General features: G+C 41.5%; 1 protein-coding gene across 3 annotated transcripts in view; it reads left to right on the forward strand.

Moving 5' to 3' along the window:
* The window catches only part of ctif (CBP80/20-dependent translation initiation factor), a 218,924-nt gene that overhangs the window by 144,355 nt on the left and 47,416 nt on the right, over window positions 1–27,153 (forward strand). For all 3 annotated transcript variants that reach the window (XM_060848810.1, XM_060848971.1, XM_060848895.1), the window contains one exon: window positions 7,938–8,014. In XM_060848810.1, the coding sequence (XP_060704793.1) occupies window positions 7,938–8,014 (77 nt within the window). The remainder of the gene's footprint in view (window positions 1–7,937; window positions 8,015–27,153) is intronic.

Below are 27,153 nucleotides of genomic sequence, written 5' to 3' on the forward strand. Positions count from 1 at the left end.
TTATGACAGATACAAAGAAAAATGTGGAATTTGTAGCTATATTTATGGAGTCATAGAAATACACAGCACAGAAACAGAATCTTCATTCCAACTCGTCCATGCCGACCATGTATCCTAGATAAATCTAGTCCAATGTGCCAGCATTTGGCCCATATCTTTCTAAACCCTTCGTATTCATATACCCATCCAGATGCCTTTTAAATGCAATTGTACCAGCCTCCACCATTTCCTCTGGCAGCTCACTCCATACACGTACTACCCTCTGTGGAAAAAGTCGCCACTTAGGTCCCTTTTAAATCTTTCCCTCTCACCTTAAATCTATGCCCTCTAGTTTTTGACTCCCCCACCCTGGGGAAAAGACCTTGTCTATTTACCCTCTCCATGCCCTCATGATCTTATATACTTTTATAAGGTCACCCCTCAGCCTCTGATACTCCAGAGAAAATAGCCCAGCCTATTCAGCCTGGCTGTACAGCTCAAACCCTCCATCCCAGGCAACAATCTTGTAAATCTTTTCTGAACCCTTTGAAGTTTCACAACATCTTTTCTATATCAGGGAGACCAAAATTGCACACAGTATTCTAAAAGTGGCCTAACCAATATCCTGTACAACTGCAATATCACCTCCCAGCACTTACCAATAAAGGCAATTTGTTACAACAAAGAAGGTTAAAGGGTGATTTGATGCAGTTGTTTCAAAATTAAAGGAGGATCTGACAGTAGATAGAAAAAGACTGTTTTCAATGGTTGACGGGTATAGAGCGAGAGGCCTTGGACCTAAAGTTTAGTGGAGGACAAGTTAGGATTGAGAAATAAGAAAAAACCTTTTTAATATTGAAGATTAGTTGTTAAATGTGTTAGTGATTGAAACAGAGATAGGTAGTGTTAATATTGTAGAATGGTTAAAAACATGGTTGGTTAGAGTGGAGTATAGGAAACAGATTGTGCACATGGGATGAATACAACGATTTTATGTGGAAAAAATGGACTGATTGTAACCAAGTGGCCAGTTGTCATGTAATTTTCAGGTAATTCTATGGATGTGTTGAATTGAGAGTCTCTGATATGAACTGTTAGATAAGTGACTTGTTTAAGGTTTGACTAAATTATTTAGTCCACTTCTACTTGAATGGTGTAAACGTAACTCTAGTAGTTCAATATTTCCCAATATCCACCTGCACTGAAAACTGAGGGTGTTTATTTAATGCTTTGATCATATCTATATTTGCTACTGCAAACTCGTCTTTTTTCAATGAAGTGAAGTTAATGAATTCAGGACATGCAGGTAGACTGGGAGAATCAGGATGGTATTGGACCTCAGGAAAGAGACTTTGTGGAGTGCCTCCGAGATGGATTCTTAGAACAGCTGGTGCTGGAGCCTACCAGAGAGAAGGTAATTCTGGATCTGGTATTGTGCAAAGAACCAGAATTGATCAGGGACCTCGAAGTGAAGGAGCCATTGGGAAGTAGTGACCATAATACAATAAGCTTCAATCTGTAATTTGAGAGGGAGAGGGTACAATCGGAAGTGACAATATGTCTGTTGAATAAAGGGAACTATGGAGCTATGAGGGAGGAGCTGGCCAAAGTTCAATGGTGCAATACCTGAGCAGGGATGACAGTGGAGGAACAGTGGCAGATATTTCTGTGTATAATGCAGAATCAGTTCATTCCAAAAAGGAAGAAAGATCCTAGAAGGAGGCAGGGGTGACCGTGACTGACGAGGGAAGTTAAGAAACATATAAAGTCAAAAGAGAAAAAGTATAACATACCAAAGATAAGTGGGAAAACGGAGGACTGGGAAGCTTTTAAAGAACAACAGAGGATTACTAGAAAGGAAATACGCAGAGAAAAAATGTGGTACGAAGGTAAACTGGCCAAAAATATAAAGGAGGATAGTAAAACCTTTTTTAGGTATGTGAAAGGCAAAATAATTGTTAAGACTAAAATTGGGCCCTTGAAGACAGAAACAGGGGAATATATTATGGGGAACAAAGAAATGGCAGAAGCATTGAATTGGTACTTCAGATCTGTGTTCACTGGGGAAGACACAAGCAATCTCCTTGAGGTAACAGTGGCTGAAGGACCTCAGCTTAAGGGAATTTATATTTGCCAGGGATTGGTGTTGGAGAATCTGTTAGGTCTGAAGGCTGATAAGTCCCCAGGACCTGAGGTCTACATCCCAGGGTACTGAAGGAGGTGACTCTAGAAATTGTGGATGCGTTGGTGATTATTTTCCAGAGTTCGATAGATTCGGGATCAGTTCCTGCAGATTGGAGGGTGGCTAATGTTGTACCCCTTTTTAAGAAAGGAGCAAGAGAGAAAGCAGGAAATTAAAGACCCGTTAGTCTGACCTCAGTGGTGGGAAAGATGTTGGAGTCAATTATAAATGATGAAGTTATTACACATCTGGATAGTAGTAACAAGATAGGTGAGAGTCAGCATGGATTTATGAAGGGGAAATCATGCTTGACTAATCTTCTGGAATTTTTTGAGGATGTAACTCTGAAGATGGACAAGGGAGATTCAGTAGATGTAGTGTACCTGAACTTTCAGAAAGCCTTTGATAAAGTCCCACATAGGAGGTTAGTGAGCAAAATTAGGGCACATGGTATTGGGGGCAAAGTACTAACTTGGGTTGAAAGTTGGTTGGCTGACAGGAAACAAAGAGTAGTGATAAATGGCTCCATTTCGGAATGGCAGGCAGTGACCAGTGGGGTACCGCAGGGATCAGTGCTGGGACCGCAGCTTTTTACAATATATATTAGTGATATAGAAGATGGTATTAGTAATAACATTAGCAAATTTGCTGATGGTACTAAGCTGGGTGGCAGGGTGAAAAGTGATGAGGATGTTAGGAGATTACAGGGTGACCTGGACAGGTTAGGTGAGTGGTCAGATGCATGGCAGATGCCATTTAATGTGGATAATTGTATGGTTATCCACTTTGGTGGCAAGAGCAGGAAGGCAGATTATGACCTAAATGGAATCAATTTAGGTAAAGGGGCAGTACAAAGAGATCTGGGTGTTCTTGTACACCAGTCAATGAAGGTAAGCATGCAGGTACAGCTGGTAGTGAAGAAGGCTTAAAGCATGCTGGCCTTCATAATAAGAGGGATTGAGTATAGAAGCAAAGAGGTTCTTCTGCAGCTGTACAGGGCCTTGGTGAGACCACACCTGGAGTATTGTATGCAGTTCTGGTCTCCAAATTTGAGGAAAGACATTCTGGCTATTGAGGGAGTACAACGTAGGTTCACGAGGTCAATTCCTGGAATGGCAGGACTACCTTACGCTGAAAGACTGTAACGACTGGGCTTGTATACCCTTGAATTTCAAAGACTGAGAGGGGATCTGATTGAGACAAATAAGATTATTAAAGGATTGGACACTCTGAGGCAGAAAACATATTTCCGCTGATGGGTGAGTGCCAAACCAGAGGACACAGCTTAAAAATACGGAGGGGACCATTTAGGACAGAGATGAGGAGAAACTTCTTCACCCAGAGAGTGGTGGCTGTGTGGAATGCTCTGCCCCAGAGGGCAGTGGAGGCCCAGTCTCTGGATTCATTTAAGAAAGAGTTGGATAGAGCTCTCAAAGATTGTGGAATCAAGGGTTATGAAGATAAGGCAGGAACAGAATACTGATTAAGGATGATCAGCCATGATCATATTGAATGGTGGTGCTGGATCGAAGGGCAGAATGGCCTATTCCTGCACTTATTGTCTATTGTCTATTGTAAAGTAAAAAATGAGGTCTGCAGATGCTGGAGATCACAGCTGCAAATGTGTTGCTGGTCAAAGCACAGCAGGTTAGGCAGCATCTCAGGAATAGAGAATTCGACGTTTCGAGCATAAGCCCTTCATCAGGAATAAGAGAGAGAGAGCCAAGCCGGCTGAGATAAAAGGTAGGGAGGAGGGACTAGGGGGAGGGGCGATGGAGGTGGGATAGGTGGAAGGAGGTCAAGGTGAGGGTGATAGGCCGGAGTGGGGTGGGGGCGGAGAGGTCAGGAAGAGGATTGCAGGTTAGGAGGGCGGTGCTGAGTTGAGGGAACCGACTGAGACAAGGTGGGGGGAGGGGAAATGAGGAAGCTGGAGAAATCTGAATTCATACCTTGTGGTTGGAGGGTTCCCAGGCGGAAGATGAGGCGCTCCTCCTCCAGCCGTCGTGTAGTTGTGTTCTGCCGGTGGAGGAGTCCAAGGACCTGCATGTCCTCGGTGGAGTGGGAGGGGGAGTTAAAGTGTTGAGCCACGGGGTGATTGGGTTGGTTGGTTCGGGCGGCCCAGAGGTGTTCTCTGAAGCGTTCCGCAAGTAAGCGGCCTGTCTCACCAATATAGAGGAGGCCACATCGGGTGCAGCGGATGCAATAGATGATGTGTGTGGAGGTACAGGTGAACTTGTGGCGGATATTGTCTATTGACATAGTAAATAGATGACCATAAGTTTTTGTTTTAAAAAATGGAAGATTGCTTTAGCAATGAAAGGCTTGAGAGAGGTGAGCTACTCTGAAAATTTAAGACCCTGGGAAAAAAATCTGAGTGCAATGATCTTGAACATGGTGAAGATCCAGTAGGAAGAACATGTAGTTTACTGTACTTGGAAAATTACTCTGAAAAGCCTGCATACTCTAGTGGGGTGCAGTTGGGGAGCATGAGGAGTTGTTGGTTAATTGGACTACGTGTTAAATCCTGGATACTCGGGCAATCATTGAAATATTGATTGTATCGAAGTGCAGCTTGGGTTAGATATGTGTTATCTGGAAACTGACTTTGTATAAACAGAAATAGATGGTAGGAAGTTGCTTGGTAGTGAAGCTCTCTGGGCTCCAATCTTCCAGCAGGGCTGTCCAGCTTAGATCATGCTTCTAGCTCGTAATTTCCTAAGTCACTGATATCCAGTTTCTCATCTGAGCAGCTATTCTCGATTGTGAGCAGTGAGTGTTTATAAGATGTTTAACTATATAGAAGTATCACTGTTGAGTCCAGTTCTGTGCCAAACCAACGTCCATGTTCTTCAAGGAGGAATCACTGGAATACTGTAATGAGTAACAGTGATGGCTTCCGTTTACAGCACAGAATCTTCAATATTTCCTTACATGACTTTGGCGTCAAATTTTCTTTAATAATGCTTCTGTAAAGCAATTTGAAATGTTTTCTAGCTTTTAAGGTGCTATGTAAATACAAGTTCTTGATGTTGCATCCATTGAAGCATCAGGGAGAAGATTCCTGTGTTTATTTCGGTATTACAATGTAATTCCTGAAAATATATCGTTCCAAAACTATCAAGTAATGTTTTCCTTTTCCCAGCAATATTCAGGGAATCCAAAGCAGCTAAATTATAGAGACTTCAACCACAGTTTGAACACTTTTACCCACCATCATACCTTTTCAGCTGTATTGAGGTGTAGCCTAGGAAAAAATAAAAATGTTCAAATACTTAAAACTTTAGTGACGAATTTTATAATGTGGTCTGTTATGATTGAACTATTTGAAGCTAGATAGGATGAAAGGAATAAATAACATTGGAGAGAGTATGATACGAAGAGGTTCATGTGGAGCATAAATACGGAAACAGACTTTGAGTCAAATGTTCTGTTTCTGTGCTCAAACACTTCAGTTAATCCTATGGAAAAAACTTAACCTAAATACAAAGTTATGACCTGCATCGTAACACAGGAACGCAGTGCAAGCTTTAAAGGAACCTTCCAAGAAAGCTCATAATACAGAGAACAAGGTGAAATTATTAACTTGGTAGTGTTCGGAAGGAAATATTTTGCAGACATACTTCCTCTAATTGTTCAGTGTCGGTTCCGCAGTATGTGAATTGTCTCCATTGGGTTTTCTCTTGATATTGATGTGATCTAGGCTGCAGAATACAAGACTGAAGAGGTTTGGAAATCGTGACCTTGTTTCCAAACAATCAAGAGCGTCCGCTTTAATGCTGCTTTCTTTGTCAGTGTATACGAGCCCATTCGCATGTCATTCAGAGAACACTGTTGCCTTGCTTCCTGAAATAGTAGCTGCAGTAAGGAGTTAAGAGCATACAAAATTGGAGCAGGAGTAGGCTATGCAGCCCTTTTAGCCTATCCCACTAAACAGTGGGAGAGTGGCTGATCTTTAACCTTGACCTCACCTTCTGACCCAACACCTACATCCTAAGTTCAAAAATGAGTATGCCCAAAGACTGAACATCTGCAGAACTCTGAAGTAAGGAATTCCCAAAAAAAGGGAGAGGAATATTAACTTAATGGATCAGGTTCCAGAGCACAAAATTGCTTAGAATCCGACAAGAATCAGATGTTTTAAGCATGCAAAATCATGCACCTTAACATCAGACATCAAACTGATTCAAGGCAATCTTCATTTGAGGTTAAGAGTCATTTTGTATGCACTTTATTTGCCCAGAGTAACATCAGTATCTTCCAGTGATATGCAAGCTGCATTTGCCTCTTGTAGTAATGTATAAATATTTAAACTTAACCTTGCTTTCTTCAATTAATCTTCATTAGGCAGAGGTGTGCGTGAATATTCTTCTCTTTGAACATCATTGTACTATATGTTTTAAAGAATGCCTCATAAAGTCAGTATAATGTCCTATCTTGACAGTATCACCGATGAAATAACTTCACAGAGGCTCTTTATTTACACGTGCATAGAACTTGACACTGGGCCAGCTCTCAGAATGAACAGAACCTTTAACACTCCTGTTTATATCTGTCAGCCAGGGCTCCCTGATTGGGATTAACAACCCCAATCAGGGAACTCATATTCTCTGAGGTCCACCTGGCTGACATTGTTGCAATCACTACAACTGGGGTCCAGTCGAGAGAGCGTTAATCTGTCACTCATAAGGCAAAATAACCCCTGGTACAGGAATAGGCCTATGATTTCTTTCTATTCCACATTGTTCTGTGAATCTGGAAACATCAATGAAAGCATTTAGTTTGATTTTGCATCTCACCATTCTGTACAATGACACAGAACATCTAATGCAATGATCGAAAATAAAGCTTTGAACATAAGGTGAAGTAGCAGATGTAGGCATTCAACTCAATGAGTCTGCTGCACAATTCAATAAGATCATTGCTGATTTGAACATCCGCAACTGTACTCTTCTGCCTTTCCCCCATAATCCTTGATTCCCTTATTGATTAAAAGTCTGTCTCACCCTTGAATATGTTTAACAACCCAGCCTTGTCAGCCTACTATGGTGAAGAATTTCACAGATACACTTACCTCTGAGAGAAGAAATGCCTCCTCATCGTGCTCTTAAATTTGCAAACCCTATTCTGAGATGATGCCCTCTGGTCCTAGGCATTTTTCCACAAGGAAAAATACATTTTCACAACTACCTTGTCAAGCCTCCTAAGAAATTTTTGGATTTCAATAAGGTCATTTTTTTTAATGTATTCCATGAAGTATAGGCCCAACCTAGTCAACTTCTCCTCTTAAAATGGTTCCTGTATACCTGATATTAGCCTAGTGAACCTTCTCTCGACTGCCTCTTACACTGCCTCTATTTGCCTCAGATAAGGGGCTCAAAACTGTTGCAGTATCCCAGGGGTGGTCTGAGTAGTACCTGAACAGTTTTAATAGGTAGCTTCTAACCTGTACTGTGAATTCACTGGCGGGATGGTGAGTATGGCTCAGTGGAGTGGTGTAAAAACCAAAATACAATGCTCTAAATGTAAGTATTTATTTGGCAGCATAGAGAAATGTTTGCGCAGCTTCTAACTTGTGCTTCACCCTGACCACTGAGCACTGAATGTATTTTTCAATGCAGCGCTGTCACTTCAGATCCCGAGGTGGGACTTGAACCCAGACCTTCTGGCCCAAAGATAGGGACGCTACCTCTGCACCACGAGAGCCTCTCTGCAGTCTGTGTTTACTCTCTACACACAGCCACCTTTTTAACAAGCAGACTTGTTTGGTTTTTTCCAGGTATATCAGCCGTTGTCTAATGAAGCTGAAATCGCACAAACTAAAAAACTCTTCCGGAGGCGAAGGAACGACCGGAGGTGAGTCTGGTACCACTGATCGTCATGGTAACTTGAGCTGGAGTAGACTCTCACTTACCTTGTAGGTTTGACAGTTTTAGTTCTTCAATTTTTCTTTTTTATACAACTAATTGGATCTGTATCCAAAGCAATAACCCAGTTAAGCTGAAAATGTTAGCTTTTTATCAAACATCATCTGATTCTGGTTGGTATACCAAATATTTTACAGTTCAGCTTGCTTTCCCAAGGAACAGTATTTTTTGTTTGTGAGTTTTATTCTATGCCATTTTCAGGGTTTTTTTCTGTTTTGTGCTTAAGAATGTGAAGGGTTTTTGTCGGAGAATTAAACAACACCTCACTTTCAGGGAACTAATAAGTCACCTGTCCCAACAATTAGTCCCAAGCGCTGGATTGTCACTGAACATAACTCACATTACAATCCATACAATAGGATGAGGAGGTCCATGCTGCAGCTGTCACTGAAGAGGAGAAGGAGAAAATGGGATTAAAAAGCAGCAATCACCTGCTTCCAGTTGTTCCCACATCTGGTCCCTGTACAAACTGGAGCTTTTAATTTGTAACTTACTTAATTATTTTCTTTCCCCTCCAGTAATCTTACTGCAATGCACCATGACTGGTGGAGAGGGTAGTCTGTGCACCTGCTCCTAGGCCTCTTCCAATACTGGTCTGAACGCCAGCAGCTGGAAGGTGAGTGAGGGTGTTCTTGGGGTGACTTCCTCTGATTTGTTCCTCCTCTATTCCTCTGTAGGAAGTATCCCTGGCCTCCATGTAGCGCCACCCCTCCCTGGAGGTGAATGAACTTCCATACTACTGTTCCTTAGTTCCTTGTGCACCTCGGCACAATTGTTTGTAGCAGACCTCAAGCCTTACAGCCAGTAGGAAGTGTTCCCCCTTTTTATTTCTTCTTGTTCCCATTCCTTGATGTGATCTGGGATCTGGTCACAGATCAGTCATTTGAATGATCTGTTTAACTGTCAAACTTGCAAGAGGTGATGGTGCGAAATATTTGGATCTTTCCAACATGTAAGGCACTAACAGGTAGAACTTTATATTTAAAAAAATGCTTTGCATCACCTCTGTAGCTTGGAGCTTTTCAGTGCAACCTTTTACCTTTCCCTGTCTTTCATTGCACATCAACTTCTCCTTTGTCACAAATAACCCAAGTTTAAATGTTTCCTAATCTTTATGATTTATATTTGGAACGTTAGTGATTAGGTTAACTATTGTGAATTAGTAGTGTGTTAAACTTTGTTGACCATGTCTAGTTAGTTTTGTTGTTAAGAGCTTTATTGCAAGGAAATGATTCAGGTATGTTATTTTTGTTTGAACACATCAATGTGTAGAATTTTAGGATCATTACAACATAGAAAGAGACTATTTAGTCTTGTGTGTTCACTGCAAGATCAAGGCATTTCATCCCCCATCCCTTGCCTTTTCCTGCACGTTTGTGATTCATTTTGAAAATAATTGCAACATTTTCTTTGCTTTTGTTGCCAGTTTGCACTATGCATCTGGAACTTGTGACTAGCAGAGACCAAAATAAAAGGAGCTGAGCTCAATTCCTTGGTTTCGATGGAGCTCAGTAAACCTATTCTTACAAAATGGTGATCTGTTGTTAAATGTGGAGAAGGTGCTTTTGTATTTTTAATGAAATTATTTTTTCAGCTTTTTATTTATTGACGCTGTGCAGTGAGTATGAAGAAAGATAACAGACAGGCTGTAGAAGATAACGCAGTGGGTGGAAAGGAATCAAGCATTACCCATAGTAATCTTTTCCTGTTTGTGCATAATGCTGCTGCCTATTATTCCTCCTGTTGTGTGTTATATGGAGGATTGTATTTCATTTGGCATTAGGAAGAAAACAAATTAATTGTCTAAGTTTTAAACTAAACAATTTCGCCAACCATCAGCAGTTCCTAGAAAAACAGAATTGAGTTACCAAAATTTTGCAAAATGTTTGGTCCATTCATTGAAAGACTTGTGTAATTTGTTCAAGCTGTAGAAACAAGCGATCAGAATTTCTGGTTAGTTATTTGCATGCATTGTAACCATTAGCTTATGATTTGTTCATTTTTAAGTTTGCTCATTTGAGGCTAAAGGCTCTGCCCCAGGAACTGGAAAATGAAGTTACAGGATGTGGGCATTGCTGCCTGTGTCGCCATGTTTCACTCATACCTAGTTGCCCTTGAGAAGGTGATAGTGAGCTGCTTCCTTGAGTTTACTTGGTGTATAGGTGTTATTAACGAGGGAGTTCCAGGATTTTGACCCAGTAACACTGAAGGAACAATGATATATTTCCAAGTCAGAATGGTGTGTGGCTTAGAGGGAAACTTGTAGGTGATTGTGTTCCTATTTATTTACTGTCATTGCCCTTTTGGATGGTACTGGTTGTGAATTTGGAAGGACTAGTGCTATTTAAGCATAGTGTTGTTGGAGCTACATGTATCCAGGCAAATGGGGAGTATTCCATCGCACTCCTGACTTGTGCCTTGTGGACAGCTTTGGAGGTCAGGAGGTAAGTTATTCACCGCAGTATTCCTAACCTCTGACCTGCTGTTATAGCCACTGTGGTTATGTGGCAAGTCTGGTTGAGTTTCTGATCAATGATAACACCCCCCCTCCCCCTCAGCATGTTATTAGTGGGGGATTCAGTGATGGTCTTGCTACTGAACATCAGGGACAATGGCCAGCCACTCTTGTTAGAGATGGTCATTGCCAGTCACTTGAGTGTCATAAATGTTACTTGCCACTTGTCAACCCAAGCCTGGATATTGTCCAGATCTTGTTGCATTTGAATATAGACTGTATCTGAGGTGCCATGAATGGTGCCAAACATTACTCAGTCATCAGTGAATTTTTGACCTTATGATGGAGGGACGATCATTGATAAAGCAATTGAAGATGCTTGGGCTCAAGGCCACTACCTTGAGGAACTCCTGCAGAGATGTCCTGGAGCTGAGCTGACTGACCTGAAAAAATCACAAGCATGTTCATTTGTCTCAGCTGTGATTTCAACTCACATATAGTTTTCCCTTGCTCATCTCTAAATTGCCCAGACGCTCGTTAGAAGTCAACCACATTGCTATGGGTCAGGAGTCCCGTGTAAGCTAGTCCAGGTAAGGACAGCAGCTTCTTTTCCTAATTCGTGAACCAGATAGATTTTTCTGACAATCCAATGGTTTCATGGCCCTTGTTAGAATCTTAATGAAAGGCATGTTAGTAGGCATGGCCAAGTGGGGTGCCATGACAGAATTCAAGCCTGGGTCCCCACAACATTACCTGGGTATCTGGATTAAAGGTCTAGTGATATTACCACTATGCTATCACCTCCCCAGAATCTAGTTTTGTTAGGGCTGCTTGATACTACATTTGGCCACATACGGCCTTAATGTCAAGGGCAACAATTCTCATCTCAGTCTGGAATTTAGCTCCTTTGTTCACATTTGAACCAAGGCTGTAACGAAGCCAGGGGCTGAGTGGCCTTGGTGGACTCCAAGCCGAGCGTTAGTGAGCAGGATGTTGTTGAGCGGGTGCTGCATGACAGTCCTGTCAATGGCCCCTTTCATCACGTTACTGATGATCGAAAGTAAATTAATAATTGGCTGGGTTGGAATTTGGTTGAAAATGTGTTGCTGGTTAAAGCACAGCAGGTCAGGCAGCATCCAAGGAATAGGAAATTCGACGTTTCGGGCATAAGCCATTCATCAGTTGGATTTTACTGATTTTTATGCACAGTTCATACCCGGGCAATTTTCCACATTGTAAGGTAGATGCTTCTAGCTGAAGATTGTTACAAATGCTTCAGCCTTTTTACACTGATGGGCTGGGCACGCCCAGCATTGAGGATAGCGATATTTGTGGAGCCTTCTCCAGTGAATTGTTTAATTGTGCTCCACCATTTATGCAATTTAATGAGGGTGAGGTCAGATATGTTTTCCCTCTTGTTGTATTCCTCACCAGCTGCTACAGACCTGTTTTGACCAGCTTGGTCCATATTAAGGAGCCTTAAATTAAATGTGCATGCACTTTTGTGTTGATAAATCTATATCAAGAAAGTGTGCATGTATATTCTTTTTTAAAAAAGATTGACCTTTCCAGTTTTTAAAAATTCTTATTGTGCCAAGCACATGGGTGAAGGAGCAAAGATATTTCACGTGTTCACTTCGTTTTGTGATTCAAGGGGGTTTAAGGTTGTTCTCTTTGTGTTATAAGCAGAATATGAAACAATGTTAGTGGCACCAAATTCTTTGCTGGAAAAGCGCAGCAGGTCAGGCAGCATCCAAGGAACAGGAAATTCAACGTTTCAGGCATAAGCCCTTCATCAGGAATCCTGATTCCTGATGAAGGGCTTATGCCCAAAACGTCGAATTTCCTGTTCCTTGGATGCTGCCTGACCTGCTGCGCTTTTCCAGCAACACATTTTCAGCTCTGATCGCCAGCATCTGCAGTCCTCACTTTCTCCTCGCACCAAATTCTTTACTGAGGAGATGAGTTTAAGCACACCAACACAAGCAGTATTACTTCATGGCCAACATGTCCGCCATCTGTATTGTCAGCTAGGCTGTTTGCAACTGTCGTTATGGATCTGGCCTGGAATATATTGCAAAAGAACAAATATTTCTCCATAGCTTCAGAACTCTCAGCATTCCAGAATTAAATTCAGCCTCCAGATCCTGTTACTAATTAAATCAGTTATATCCATTCATTTGAAAACCTGTTCAGTATTGCAAAGAAAGCTGAAAAATTTAGTGATGGTTCAAATTCTGACATGATTAATCTAATGACTGCTTGTACATGGCCTAACAATTCCTCAGGATCCTTGTCTCTACCTTGATTCTTGTACTTTGGAAGTTAATTCATCCATGACATGTGTGCCTCGGTATGATCAATTGAAGTAATTGTTGGTATCATTGATGACCTTTGTGTAGCTGGTTCATTTTTGGAATGAATCAGGCTTTGCCAACAGGAATTGCCTCAGTACTTTCCCTCATAGTACCTGAGATACACAGTCACCTATTTAACTTATTTGACATATGTACAATACTATTTACGACTGCTATAAGATAGCAAACAGTGTTGGTTGTGTAAATTCATTGCAGCTTGTTGATCTGATGTAAATCATCAGCTTTTTCCATTTGTCACAGTTAGGCAGGGCGTGCTAGAGCTGAGCTAACAGATCTAACTTGCTGATCTGAGCAGGAGCAACCATTCTCCTCAACAACTGAATGAGTGGCAAAAGGCCATTTCCATTCAGCACGTCAAAAGATTGAGAAATTTTGATGGGTTAGCCGCAGAGACACCAGAAAATAATTGTAGATGATAATCCAATTGAATTTTTAAAACCAGTAGGAAGTGAAGGCTGAAGGGCTGAATTAAAAACAGATACCACCGCAAATAATCAGAAGGGCTAGCAGCATCAGTGGAGAGTAACAGAGTTAATATTTCAGGTTGATGATGACCCGTTTTATACATCTCCTGCAATATTTTGCTTTGTAAGACTGAAGGGCTAATGAGTTTCACAATCTTAAGGTAGATTAAAAGTAGACTAAAAGCCAGCACATTGAGGATACAAAGTGGTAGTAGGAGAAGATTGTCTAACAACTCAAACTTTATGTTGAGGAGGAGCAAGAGAAAGATGTTTAGAAAAGCTGTGATCATCCTCCCCATTAAATAGCAAGAAAGGTTGCTATTAAGAGGGTGTTGAAGGCCACAAGGAACAATTAAATCGTCCATCAGGCCACAATTGCAATTATATCAGAATTCGGCAACAACAATTTGTATTGATATTGCATTTTTAATCTAGTAAGTTGTACCGTTCTGTTTCACAGGAGAATTGACAAAATATCTGACGTTGTACCTTATAAGAAGACAGCACAACAGCTGAACAGGAGCTTGGTAAAAGAAGTAAATTTTTTTTAGAGTAATAGAGAGTTTTCGGCACAGACGGCTGAATGGATGTCCGTTAATTATGGAATGAAGACAATTAGATTGATCAAAGGGCAGAATGGATCAAACATAGAAATTTCCCGAAGGTTGTAAGGTTGAGTTTTAGATATGGAGAGATTTGATCTCAGGACGAGAATTTTAAATTCAAAGCATTGCAGGAACAGTAGTCACTGTAGGGCGCTGGGTGACCAGGATTTGATGTGAATTACAATGTGGACAATAAGGTTGTTTCAGCTCAAAGATGTTTCCATTAGTAGAGTATAGGACCCAAGGGCACAGCTTCAGAATGAAGGGATGACCATTTAGAACTGAGGAGGAATGTCTTCAGCCAAGAGGGTGGTTAACCTGTGAAATTATTGCAGCAAAGGAATGTGGAAGCCAAGTCATTCAATGCATTTAAAACAAATATATAGGTTCTTGATTGGTAATTGTATCAAGGATTATGGGAAGAAGGCAGGAGAATGGGGTTGAGAAATGCATCAGCCATGATTGAATGGCAGAGCAGACTTAATGGGTCAAATGACCTAATTCTGCACCTTTTATGTTATGGTCTTATACCAAACACCTCTATACCCAAAACTCATTCCTGTGCCCGGGAATAATCTCACAGGGTTCTGGCATGGAATAAAATTAATGTTATTCCTTCTACTGTGAACAGAATAGCTTCATTACTTTTCAATGGAGAGGGAGCACACTATTGGGGTACGCGAATGGAGCAACACCGTGGGAGATATCCGCGAGCATCGGAGATACCATTATGAGTGAGAACGCCAAAAGGGTTGATGCATAACACATAATTGGACAGGCCCTGCTCCTCACTGTCCCTCAACATCCCTTCATAACCACCTTGAAATCCCGCCAACCTCTGGTTCTGGCAGAATTCTATCTTCTGAATTCTATCTAAATACTACCTTATAAGTTAGGCATTACTAATGTCATGATGTGAGCATTTCAGTAGGTTGGATACTGGCCTTCCATTTCTCTCTTAGTTTTAAACTGTTAAATCCTTGTAACTTCACAAAGAAGCATTTTGGAAATCTTTTGAATTAAAGGTGTTGTGGGAGTGATGAATTGTAGCACCTAATGCTCTATATCCTAATGTCCTTATAAACTGAAAAGATGCTGCTCTATCTGCATCAAGAGGACTTACACCCAGTATTCAAAGTATATGAAAGATTATGGAGCAGTTCCGAGGTGCACTATATGAGAATGTGATGAGTTGGAAGTTAACTCTTTTACTTCACCCAAATCCAGATTTCAGCAGCAGTGATCTAGGGATTTGTACCAACTCTTTTCTCAGATCTAGAGATGCCATTGTTGAACTGGGGAAAGTTACAAATTACACAACACACAACACCAAGTTATAATCCAACAGGTTTAATTGGAAGCACTAGCTTTTGGAGCGCCACTCCACCAGGTGGTTGTGGAGGACACAATTGTAAGACACAGAATTTACAGCAAAACTTTACAATGTGATGTAACTGAAATTATACATTGAAAAATACCTTGTTTGTTTGTTAAGTCTCTCATCTGTTAGAATGACCATGATAGTTTCACTTCTTTCATATGTAAATCATAAAACTTTTTTTAAAAGTTACATTCTCAGGTTAACTTTAACAATTGGTGTCAGCCCAGATAATGTGTTGAGATGTTGAAGGTGTTAGCCCCCTGTGTTCCCTGTCTGTGCCACAAACACACACACACACACACATATATACGTTTGTGGGATGAATTTGTACTGGCAGAGTTACATTGTATTTTGCTCAAAAACTGCATGAATCCATGTAAGACACTGTTAACTCACTTTTTAGATTAGAATCAGTCTAAACATTATGGCACAGACAGAGAACCCAGGGGCTAACACCTTCAACATCTCAACATCTTATTTGGGCTGACACCAATTGTTACAATTAATCTGAGAATGTAGCTTTTAAAAAAAGTTTTGTGATTTGCATATGAAAGAAGTGAAACTAGAATGGTCATTCTAACAGATGAGAGACTTAACAAACAATCAAGATATTTTTCAGTATATAATTTCAGTTACATCACGCTGTAAACTTTTGCTATAAGTTCTGTGTCTTATAATTGTGTCTACCAAACTACTTGAAGGAGCGGCGCTCCGAAAGCTACTGCTTCCAATTAAACCTGTTGGACTATAACCTGGTGTTGTGTAATTTGTAATTTTCCCCAGATCAATATACAGCATTAACATCGGTCTAGCATTGCATTTAGGATGACCAAGAAGACATTGAAAACAGCCTTTGTTTATGTTGGATCTTATCATTCATCATTCACCATTTTCTTTCTTCTGCTAATTTCTTCTCAAATCTATTACCACTTGGCTTAAAAACAGAAAATTGCTTAATCACCACAATCTGCATGTTCTTCACAGCTACATTTTAAAAGCATTGTGCTGGGCTTTGATGATTAAATTCTTCTTTATACAGCAGTTAATGTTTTTATATGATTTATTACCTGATTATTTTATTACTTAGATGACTGCAGAACTAAACTACAAGAAAACTTAAAGACCATCTCATTCAATAAATATTCTGAGACCAGCTGAGCTGATGTCAAGTTGAGACTGAGTTTGGCTTAGGCAGCTCAGTGGGACTGCATTTTGGAATAATTGGCTCCATAGTAGTGACTGGCCTGTGATTTTCCAAGCATCACATTCTCAATCTCTCAAGCACAGTTTTTGGGGGTGAGGAGATGTGATAAGGTTCATGAACACTTCTCTTGAAGGAAGAAAAATTACTGTGAGCTTTAATTTTACCCTGAAACAGTTAGTTAAATATTATTAAATATTTGAGAGCAGGGCCTTGGTTTTCTCTGGTTACAGAGAATGTCATGTGTTCTTAACAACATTGAGGCACTGAAATACAAGGCTTCACTTTAAGAAAAAGAACAAAGAACAATGCAGCCCACCAGTCAGGCACCAATTCCTAGCCCCTATGTAGACCCACACATGGTTTCTGACCCTGTGTTCACCTCCCATTCATGTGTTTACCAAGATTGGCCTTAAATATTGCTAATGTGCCTACTTCCACCACTTCCACTGGCACTGCATTCCACTGCATCACCCTCTTGATAAACATTTTCCCTCAACTTTTCCCCTTAAACTTTCTCCCTCCCACCTTGAAGGTGTACTGTCTTGTAGTTGATCTTACCACCCTGGGAAAAAGACTCTGAAAATCCCCCCCCATCTATGCCCCTCATAATTTTGTATCGCTCTATCAGGTTGCCCCTCAGCTTCCAACTTTCCAGTGAAAACAATCCAAGTTTATTCAACCCCTCCTTATATGTAAAACCCTTCAGAGCAGGCAACATCCTGGTAAACCTTCACTGCATCCTGTATAAAATTGAAGTTTTATACAGCTCTAACATAACTTGACAACTTTTATATTCGATGTCCTGGCTGATGAAGCTTCAATTGAGAAGTTATTAAATTTCTAAATAGATGCCGAAAGCAGAGCAAGAGCCTTCAAACAGGTTTCTCTTTACAACTGTACTTCCAATAAACTCTTGCATGTGAAAGTGTGTCAGATTTTGGTGTTTAACAAAGTTCTGGAAATGTAGGAACAGGAGTGGGAGGGTTATTTAGCCCGTTGAACTTGTTCTGCCATTCAGTACGATCATGGCTGATCTGTGGTCTAACCTCCATATACCTTCCTTTGCTTATATCCGTTAATACCTTTGCTTAACAAAAAAAAAATCTGTTGCCAATTTAAAATTAAAAATGACCTAGCATCATTTTTAATTTTAGCTGCTTGTGGAAAAGAGTTCCAAACCTGTACTAAACTTTGTATATAGAAGTGCTTCCTAACATCTCTTCTGTACAGCCTGGCCCGAGTTCTGAGGCTAGACTGCCTAGTTCTAGAATCCCTATCTAATGGAAATAGCTTATCTTTATCTACTTTGTTTTTTCCTGTTAATTTCTTGAAAACTTAATCAGATGACTCCTTAACCTTCTTGCCTGTGTTCTATTCCCAACAAGGCTAATATCCTTCCGACGGTGTGATGCCCAGATCTGCTTTCAATACTCCATGTCAGATCTAATCAGTGTTTTGCGTAGCTGCAGCATAACCCCTGCATCCTTATGTTCCAGTCCTTCAGATATAAGGGCCAGCATTCCAATAGCTTTCTTGATTATTTTCTGCAACTGTTTGTGTCATTTTAAAGACCAATGCACCAGAATCTCCACATTTCTTTGGACATCCACTGTATTTGGCTTCATACCGTCCAGAAAGTGTCCTGATCTATCCTTTTTCAGTCCAAAGTTGATAACCTCACATTTGCTGACATTGAAATCCGTCTCAAATAAGAATCAAAAATATTTGGCACAAAGAAGCAGGCCGTTGTATCTAAGCTGCTTCATTGCTGGGTCAGTCTGAAGTGAAGATTACAGCCTGGTTTTCTTCCAATAGTTCTGAGTTTTCCTTTGTTTCAAATACTAATCCAGTTTTCCCTTAATTACTAGCACTGGTAAAACACATCATGTTCCTACAATTCTCAGTAAACACATTTCTCTTGAAATTTCTCCCCATTTGTCTGGTGACATTAAGTTCTAAGACCAGTCACCAAAGTTTTTTTTTCCCTACAATTTAGCACAAACCTTTATAAGATAAAACTAAAATTATATCAAATCTCTACTTTGCCTTATATGTCCTGATAGTGTGGAATGTCAATTCCTATTCTCCTCCTACTTCTTCATTCTGTTGAATCTGTGATATGCACTAAATAGAATTACATAACTTTTTTGATTGCGCAAGTTATGAGCATGTCTGGCTTGGCCAACATTCGTTTCTCATTCCTAATTGCTGTTGAGAAGGTGATGGTGAGGTACCTTCTTGAACCACTGCATTACGTGTCATGTAAAATTGGATAACAGTGTTGTTGAGACTTGTTGATACTGGCTGTCTATTCTGTTCCCCTCAGTCACAATATTTCCAACTTGCATATGTATGCCGAAGATACCAAATTTTATTTCGTCATCGCCACCCCCAGCTTCTACTGACTGCACCCTTCTCTGTACCATCCTGCGGTACAGCTCTTCGTTGTTGTGGCTGCATACTTTGAAATTCCATCCTTCCATTATATTGCATTATTCCTCACCTTCAGAGAACTTCTGAAAACCTGGTACTTCAGCTATGCATTTCCTCCAGTTTTATTCAAATTCTATCAGTGGCCTAACCTGTCCCCTTTGGGCATCACTTGGACAATATATTGAAGTGGTATAAGTGTAAATTTTCAGCATGTATTATTGTGAGTTTCTGAAAACTGGCTCCATCCCTGTGCTGTCAATTTTCTCTAGTTTTTATTGAACTGGACTCCTCATGCCATCCCATGTTATGCTCCTGGAAAGGCTGCACTGAAATTGGAGGTAGTTCAGAAGTGATCGTTACGCTGATTTCTAGGATGGAGGGCTTGACTAATCAAGATTGGCTGATCAGGTTAGGCCTTTATTATTTAGTGTTTAGAAAAATGAGGGATGATCTTATTGAAACATGCAAGATTTTGAGGCGTCTTCATTCGGTAGGTTTTGAGATGTTTCCACTCGTGGAAGAATCTCCAACTAGGGGATATAGTTACAGAATATCAGGATATTCATTTAATACTGAGATGCAAAGAAATTTTTTCTCCAAGAGGGTAATGAATTCTCTACTCCAGATAGTTGTGAAGGCTACATCACTGACTAGTATTTAAAGAGGAAGTCGAGAATATTTTGAAATATTGAGAAGTTGAAGACTGTGAGGACATATTAACGAAAGAGGAATTGCTACCTAGGACTGATCAGCCATGATCTAATACATGGTGAGGCAGACTCGAAAGGATATATCCTATCTCCTATTTAATATGTTCTTATTGCATTTCTCTCCTTGAATGTGTTGCTGCTTCCCAAAACAATTACCATTTTCTGCAACTGGAGGCCTGAATCTCTTCATACCAGTTTCTTCCCAGATCAGACGTAATGAGCTATTTGATTAAGATAATGTTAAACTATCTTTAATCACAATTCTTGACCTATCTTCTGCCTTTTGCACAGTTGATGATAGTGGTGCTGGAAAAGCACAGCAGTTCAGGCAGCATCTGAGGAATAGTAAAATCGACATTTCGGGCAAAAGCCCTTCATCAGGAATACAGGCAAAGAGCCTGAAGGGTGGAGAGATAAGTGAGAGGAGGGTGGGGGTGGGGAGAAAGTAGCATAGAGTGCAGTAGGTGAGTGGGGGAGGGGATGAAGGTATTAGGTTAGGGGGGAGAATGGAGTGGATAGGTGGAAAAGAAGATAGGCAGGTAGGACAAGTCATGGGGACAGTGCTGAGCTGGAAGTTTGGAACTGGGGTGAGGTGGGGGGGAGGGGAAATGACGAAACTGTTGAAGTCCACATTAATACCCTGGAATTGAAGTGTTCCGCAGTGGAAGATGAGGCGTTCTTCCTCCAGGCGTCTGGTGGTGAGGGAGCAGCGGTCAAGGAGGTCCAGGACCTCCATGTCCTCGGCAGAGTGGGAGGGGTAGTTAAAATGTTGGGCCACAGGGTGATGTGGTTGATTGGTGCAGGTGTCTCAGAGATATTCCCTAAAGCGCTCTGCTAGGAGGCATCCAGTCTCCCCAATGTAGAGGAGACCGCATCAGGAGCAACGGATACAATAAATGATATTAGTGGATGTGCAGGTAAAACTTTGATGGATGTGCAAGGCTCCTTTGAGGCCTTGGATGGAGGTGAGGGAGCAAGTGTGGGCACAGGTTTTACGATTCTTGTGGTGGCAGGGGAAGGTGCTAGGATGGGAGGGTGGGTTGTAGGGGGACGTGGACCTGACCAGCTGGTCATGGAGGGAAGGGGTGGGGAGGGAAATATATCCCTAGTGGTGGTGTCCGTTTCGAGGTGGTGGAAATGTCGTCGGACGATTTGGTTTATGCGGAGGTTGGTAGGGTGGAAGGTGAGCACCAGGAGCATTCTGTCCTTGTTACGGTTGGAGGGGTGGGGTCTGATGGCGGAGGTGTGGGATGTGGACGAGCTGCGTTGGAGGGCATCTTTAACCATGTGGGAAGGGAAATTGCAGTCTCTAAAGAAGGGGGCCATCTGGTGTGTTCTGTGGTGGTACTGGTCCTCCTGGGAGCAGATACGGCAGAGGAATTGGGAATTGGCATTTTTGCAGGCGGTAGGGTGGGAAGAGGTGTAATCCAGGTAGCTGTGGTAGTCGGTGGGTTTGTTAAAAAATGTCAGTGTCAAGTCAGTCGTCATTAATGGAGATGGATAGGTCCAGGAAAGGGAGGGAGGTGTCAGAGGTGGTCCAGGTAAATGTAAGGTCAGGGTGGAATGTGATGGTGAAGTTGATGAATTGCTCAACCTCTTCATGAGAGCACGAGGTGGCGCCAATGCAGTCATCAATGTAGCGGAGGAAGAGGTGGGGAGTGGTGCCGGTGTAATTATTGCAGGATCTGTCATTGACCCCTCCCCCTCCCCTCCCCAAAGAGAAAAGAAAATTACAGCACAGGGACAGGCCCTTCTGTTCTCCAAGCCTGTGCCGATCCAGATCCTCTATCTAAGTGTGTCAGTTGTTTTCTAATGATCCGTATCGCTCTGCTTCCTGCCCATTCATGTATCTCTCTAGATACATCTTAAATGACGCTATCATCTCCACCCCACCACCCTCTGCATAAAGAACTTTCCACACATATCTCCCATAAACTATTCCCCTCTCAACTTGAATTCATGACCCCGAGGAACTGAGTCCCCCCACTCTGGGGAAAAAACTTCCTGCTATCCACCCTGTCTATACCTGTCGTGATTTTGTAGACCTCAATCATGTCTCCCCTCAACCCATGTCTTTCTAATGAAAATAATCCTAATCTACTCAACTTCTCTTCATAGCTAGTGCCTTCCATATCAGGCAACATCCTGATGAACTTTCTCTGCACCCTCTCCAAAGCATCCACATCCTCTTGGTATTGTGGCAGCCAGAATTGTATACAGTATTCCAAATGTGGTTGAACCAAAGTCCTATACAACTGTAACATGACTTGCCACCTCTTGTACTCAGTACCCCATCTGATGAAGGAAAGCACGCCATATGCCTTCTTGACCACTCTATCGACCTGCGATGCCATCTCCAGGCCACAATAGACCTGACCACCCAGATCTTTCTGTACATCAGTTTTCCCCAGGGCTTTTCCATTTACTGTATAGTTCGCTCTAGAATTGGATCTTCCAAACTGCATCACTTTGCATTTGCCCGGATTGAACTCCATCTGTCATTTCTCTGCCCAACTCTCCAATCTGTCTATATTCTGCTGCATTCTCTGACAGTCCCCTTCACTGTCTGCTACTCCACCAATCTTAGTGTCATCTGCAGACTTGCTAGTCAGACCACTTATACCTTCCTCCAGATCATTTATGTATATCACAAACAACAGTGATCCCAGCACGGATCCCTGTGGAACACCACTGGTCACAGTTCTCCATTTTGAGAAACAACCTTCCACTGCTACTCTCTGTCTCCTGCTGCCCAGCCAGTTCTCTATCCATCTAGCTGGTGCACCCCCATGCAACTTCACCTTCTGCATCAGCCTACCATGGAGAACCTTATTAAACACCTTAGTGAAATCCATGTATTTGACACCGAGAGACCTTCCCTCATCAGTCAACTTTATCACTTCCTCAAAGAATACAATTCAGTTAGTAAGACATGACCTTCCCTGCGCAAAACCATGTTGCCTATCACTGATAAGACCGTTTTCTTCCATATGTAAATAGATCCTGTCCCTCAGTATCTTCTCCAGTAGATTCCGTACCACTGACGTCAGGCTCACTGGTCTATCATTACTTGGATCATCCCTGCTCCCCTCCTTAAACAAGGGGACAACATTAGCAATTCTCCAGTCCTCCGGGTCCTCACCCTGTTCCAGGATGCTACAAAGATATCTGTTAAGGCCCCAACTGTTTCCTCTCTCTCACATCCTTCAGTAACCTAGGATAGATCCATCCAAATCTGAGGACCTGTCCATCTTAATACCTTTTAGAAAACCCAACACTTCCTCCCTCCTTTTGTCAATTTGACCTAGAGTAATCAAACATCTATCGCTAACCTCAACATCCGTCATGTCCCTCTCCTCGGTGAATATCCTTAAGAATCTCACCCATTTTCTCTGACTTCATGCATAACTTTTCTCCTTTGTCGTTGAATGGGCCAACCCTTTCTCTAGTTACCCTCTTGCTCCTTATATACGAATAAAAGGCTTTGGGATTTTCCTGAACACTGTTTGCTCAAGATATTTCGTGACCCCTTTTAGCCCACTTAATTCCTCATTTCAGATCGCGCCTAGACCTAACGTTTGCTTCTTTTTTTCTCTTAGCTAGTCTCACAGTTTCACCTGTCATCCATTGTTCCTAATCTTGCCATTTCTATCCCTTATTTTCACAGGGACATGTCTGTCCTGCACTCTAATTAACCTGTCTTTAAAAGCCTCTCACATATCAAGTGTGGATTTGCCTTCAAACAGCTATTCCCAATCCACATTCCCTATCTCCTGCTGAATTTTGGTATAGTTGGCCTTCCCCCAATTTAGCACTCTTCCTTTAGGACCACTCTCGTCTTTGTCCACTTTAGGACCACTCACATTTGCCAGTTGCCCCTCAGTGGCTTCATCAAATGCAATAGCATTAATCTTCATATTGAAACTAATAACACCCAGCTCTACCATCCATCCACCCTCTTGACTCCTCCACTCTTATTTAATTTGACCTCAGTTGAATAATTTTCTACAAGTAAGTATTGAAGCCATTATCTTCTGTTTCCAACACAAACTCTGTTCCATGGTTACTCATTTCATTCCTCTGTCTGCCTGAGGCTGAGTGTGAGGCAACCCTGGTGTCATACTTAAGCTTCTGACTACATTCCTGTGCTATTGCAAAGGTCGCCTCATTCCAAACCTGTCACATTGCCTGACTCCACCCTTGTCTTAAGTGATCTGCTGCCTAATCCCTCATTGAAAGGTTGCTGGTGCCTGCACTTGGTTACAGCCCATTGAGGAAGGGTTTCCTTCTGTGTTATGTAGCGAAGTATTTACTCTTAACTTCATTTGTGAAGCCTGCATTTTAACAAAATCACAGTGCCATGTTTTAACTCTATTGAAATCACCTCGGATTGGACTTGATGGCTGACAGCTTTCTGCTTCCTTCCACATTCGGTTATATCGGTTTATCAGATTTATAACTAATTTTCATCTGATTTCACAAGTAAGACTAAACCATGCATTCAAATATCTAGATTTAAAAATCCAAGTTGAATTTGAAAAGACTATTCTCACCTGCAAATTTCAGTAATAAGATTACTTGAAGAACGTATGAGTGAAATGTAATGCTCCTCCCTGTAGCAAGAGGGCATTTACAATCAGGCAGGTGGCTGGTGGGGACCGCACTACCTTCCCACCTCAGTACACGTGGACAACCTTTCCATTCACTGCCATTTGAGCCACTTAAATGTATATTTACCCAACAGTGAATGGGGAATTTACCAGGTGGGAAGCAGAGAGGTAGTGGGAGAGAGTCCTTCATTCAGAAGTGCTTAAAGCCTTATCAAGGGGCCCATCATGAGGATTGGAGTGGGGTTGTGCTGAGAATCATCTCCATGTCACTGCTGGCAGCCATCCTTCCTTGGGATCTCTCCTCTTCAGTCCATCTGCCATCATTTCCTGTGTCCTGTACCCCTCACTGATCCAGGACATTGGATGGGTACATTACTGGCAACAAGTACCACTTCCAGACTGGTGATGCCAAGCAATGAATAGCTTCTGGCCACTTTTTGGCTAGCAGCCCACAGCAAGTTATGTCTACTGTCTCTGAGGTCCTTGATCCTATGAGAAATGCCTAGACTGGCACTTAATTTGGTGGATCTTTCAACAGCTGACTGGTAGGACCTCTAATACTTACAATAAATTACACTCTGTGAATTTAATACACATTCGCAGATATTTGTTGAATTGTAGAAATGCTATTTTAGAAAATGTTTACTAATTAGTTTTCCTTACAAAGTACCTTTTTAATTTTATTTTAATGAGCCCAAACAACCTGTGAAGCAGACTATAAAGTAGCTTTGTGTTTTATTACTGCACAGTTGAGGGAGTGCCAAGAGCTTGAAAGATAATAGGAGAAATAATACTTTTGATAAGTACTCCTTAATTTCCTTTCCTTGTTGCTTTCCAACTAAACTGCACAAACTCACGAGATCTTGGTTACTGAGTTGCTTTGGGATGGGTAGAGTCCTAATTTCAACGTTTGGTGCATTCCAGTATCGGCACTAAACCCACAGTAGTGTGATTTACACATGACATCAGCTCTGCTCTCAGTCTGTTTAGTCATTATTTGGCTCCATCTCTGTTATTAAAGTCCACCATATAATCATTGGAGGATTTGCGGCTTTAAATTGGAGTATTGTGCAAAATCCAAGATGCATGTAATTGTGTATTCTGTGGGAAGTGGTGAGTAGCCTACAGTTTGAAGTATTGCCAGTGATGCCACCATGCTGTTTAAATAACTAATGTGCATGTTGGAATGTTATTCTTTAGCTTTATTGGTTGGTACAGCTTCTTCCCACAATGCCATTTTATTAAGTACCATAGTGTCACTGAGTTTTTGATGGATAATTGGTTGACGTCTGGTTGTCATCCTCCCATTGTTTTGTTTTTAGTGTTATTCCTTCTCTCTTTCCTGCTATCATTATATCATTGCCCATTATCCTCAAGTGCTTGATATATCACAATTATAGATATGTTTACATCGGCCAAGAGAAGCTAATGGTGGTCCTTCCAGCCAATGACAAAAGGTCCAGTGAAAGGTTAGTTCTACTCTGGGAGGAAGTTGGTGTTGGCATTCTGTCTCTCAGCTACTCATGCTTAAAATACTTGATCACGTCCTTTTTAAATGGATAATAGTGTTAGTTCACTTGGTAATTACTTTGGTGTTTTAAGATATCATCGGAGAATGTGTTAGAAATAATTTTGTTTAGCTTCACAATGGCTTAGCAAACAAAAATTACAACTAGCCCATACAAATCAAGATCCTGTGCTAAATTCAGATCAGTGAGAGAAGAGCTTGGTAAAATCAGCCAGTATTCTTTCTTCTGTTCATTACGCACTGGCCCATGCTGGAAATTACAAGATGACAACATTATCACTTATTGAATAATGGACTGGTCCGCCTCAAAGTTTTGCTGGTAGATTGAAGGACTGGGGGTCTCCAGTACCTGCTGGACTGCACCCTGTTCTTCCTACCCTCTTCTCCTTCCCCCAAGTCACTATTGTCAGTAAAAGAAGGGTTCATCACTTTGATTATTTGTTTCTTCACAGCAAGTTAGCCATTTTGATGGAGAAGAAAAGGAACATTCTCAGAACAAACTAAATAAAATGTTAATGAATTGAATCATGCAATGCAGCAGAGGTCTTCAGCCCATCAAGTCTATATCACCAAAACCCGGCTACATCTATACTGTTCCCCCTTCCCACCACTTGGCACATAACCTTAAATGTTTGACACTGCAACAGTTCATCCCAAGTACATTTTAAAGTTTGTGAGGTTAGCCACCTCAACTACTCTCCCAGACAGTGCATTCTAGACCCACTCTCCCTCTATTACTCTCAACCTCCTGCCTTTTGCTTTTAAATTATGTTTACTCAATATTGGCCCTTCAACTAAAGGAAACTACTGCTTTTAATTTACAGTATCCATGCCCCTCACAATCTTATGCATCTCTGTAAGGTTCCCCCTCGACCTTCTCTGCTCAAAGGAAAGCAACCTGGTATCACGAACAATAAGGTTTCCAACTGATCCCTGTATTACACCACTGGATACCAGCTTCCAGTCTCACAAACAGCCTTCTACACCCCCCTGCCCCACCCCTCAGGCCCAGCCCTCAGCCCCATCCTCCTCTCCTGCCACCAATTCTGTATTAATGCAAGTTTTTCAGAAGGAAAACATAGTAATATAAGGAATCAGTGTAAACTTAAGCCAACATCCTTTTGATTATAGTCAGTCTGGAATGAGAAAGAACTTATCGAACAAATGTGGACCTAGTTGAGGAAACAGACCTTTCCTTAATCAGCGAGACTAAATACAATACAACCTCGATTATCTGAATGAGACGGGTGGGAGTGTTTTGTTTGGATTACTGTTTGTTCAGATAACTGATTGTTCGGCT

This window comes from Hemiscyllium ocellatum, chromosome 1 (assembly GCF_020745735.1).
Source record: "Hemiscyllium ocellatum isolate sHemOce1 chromosome 1, sHemOce1.pat.X.cur, whole genome shotgun sequence".
Lineage (NCBI taxonomy): Eukaryota > Metazoa > Chordata > Chondrichthyes > Orectolobiformes > Hemiscylliidae > Hemiscyllium > Hemiscyllium ocellatum.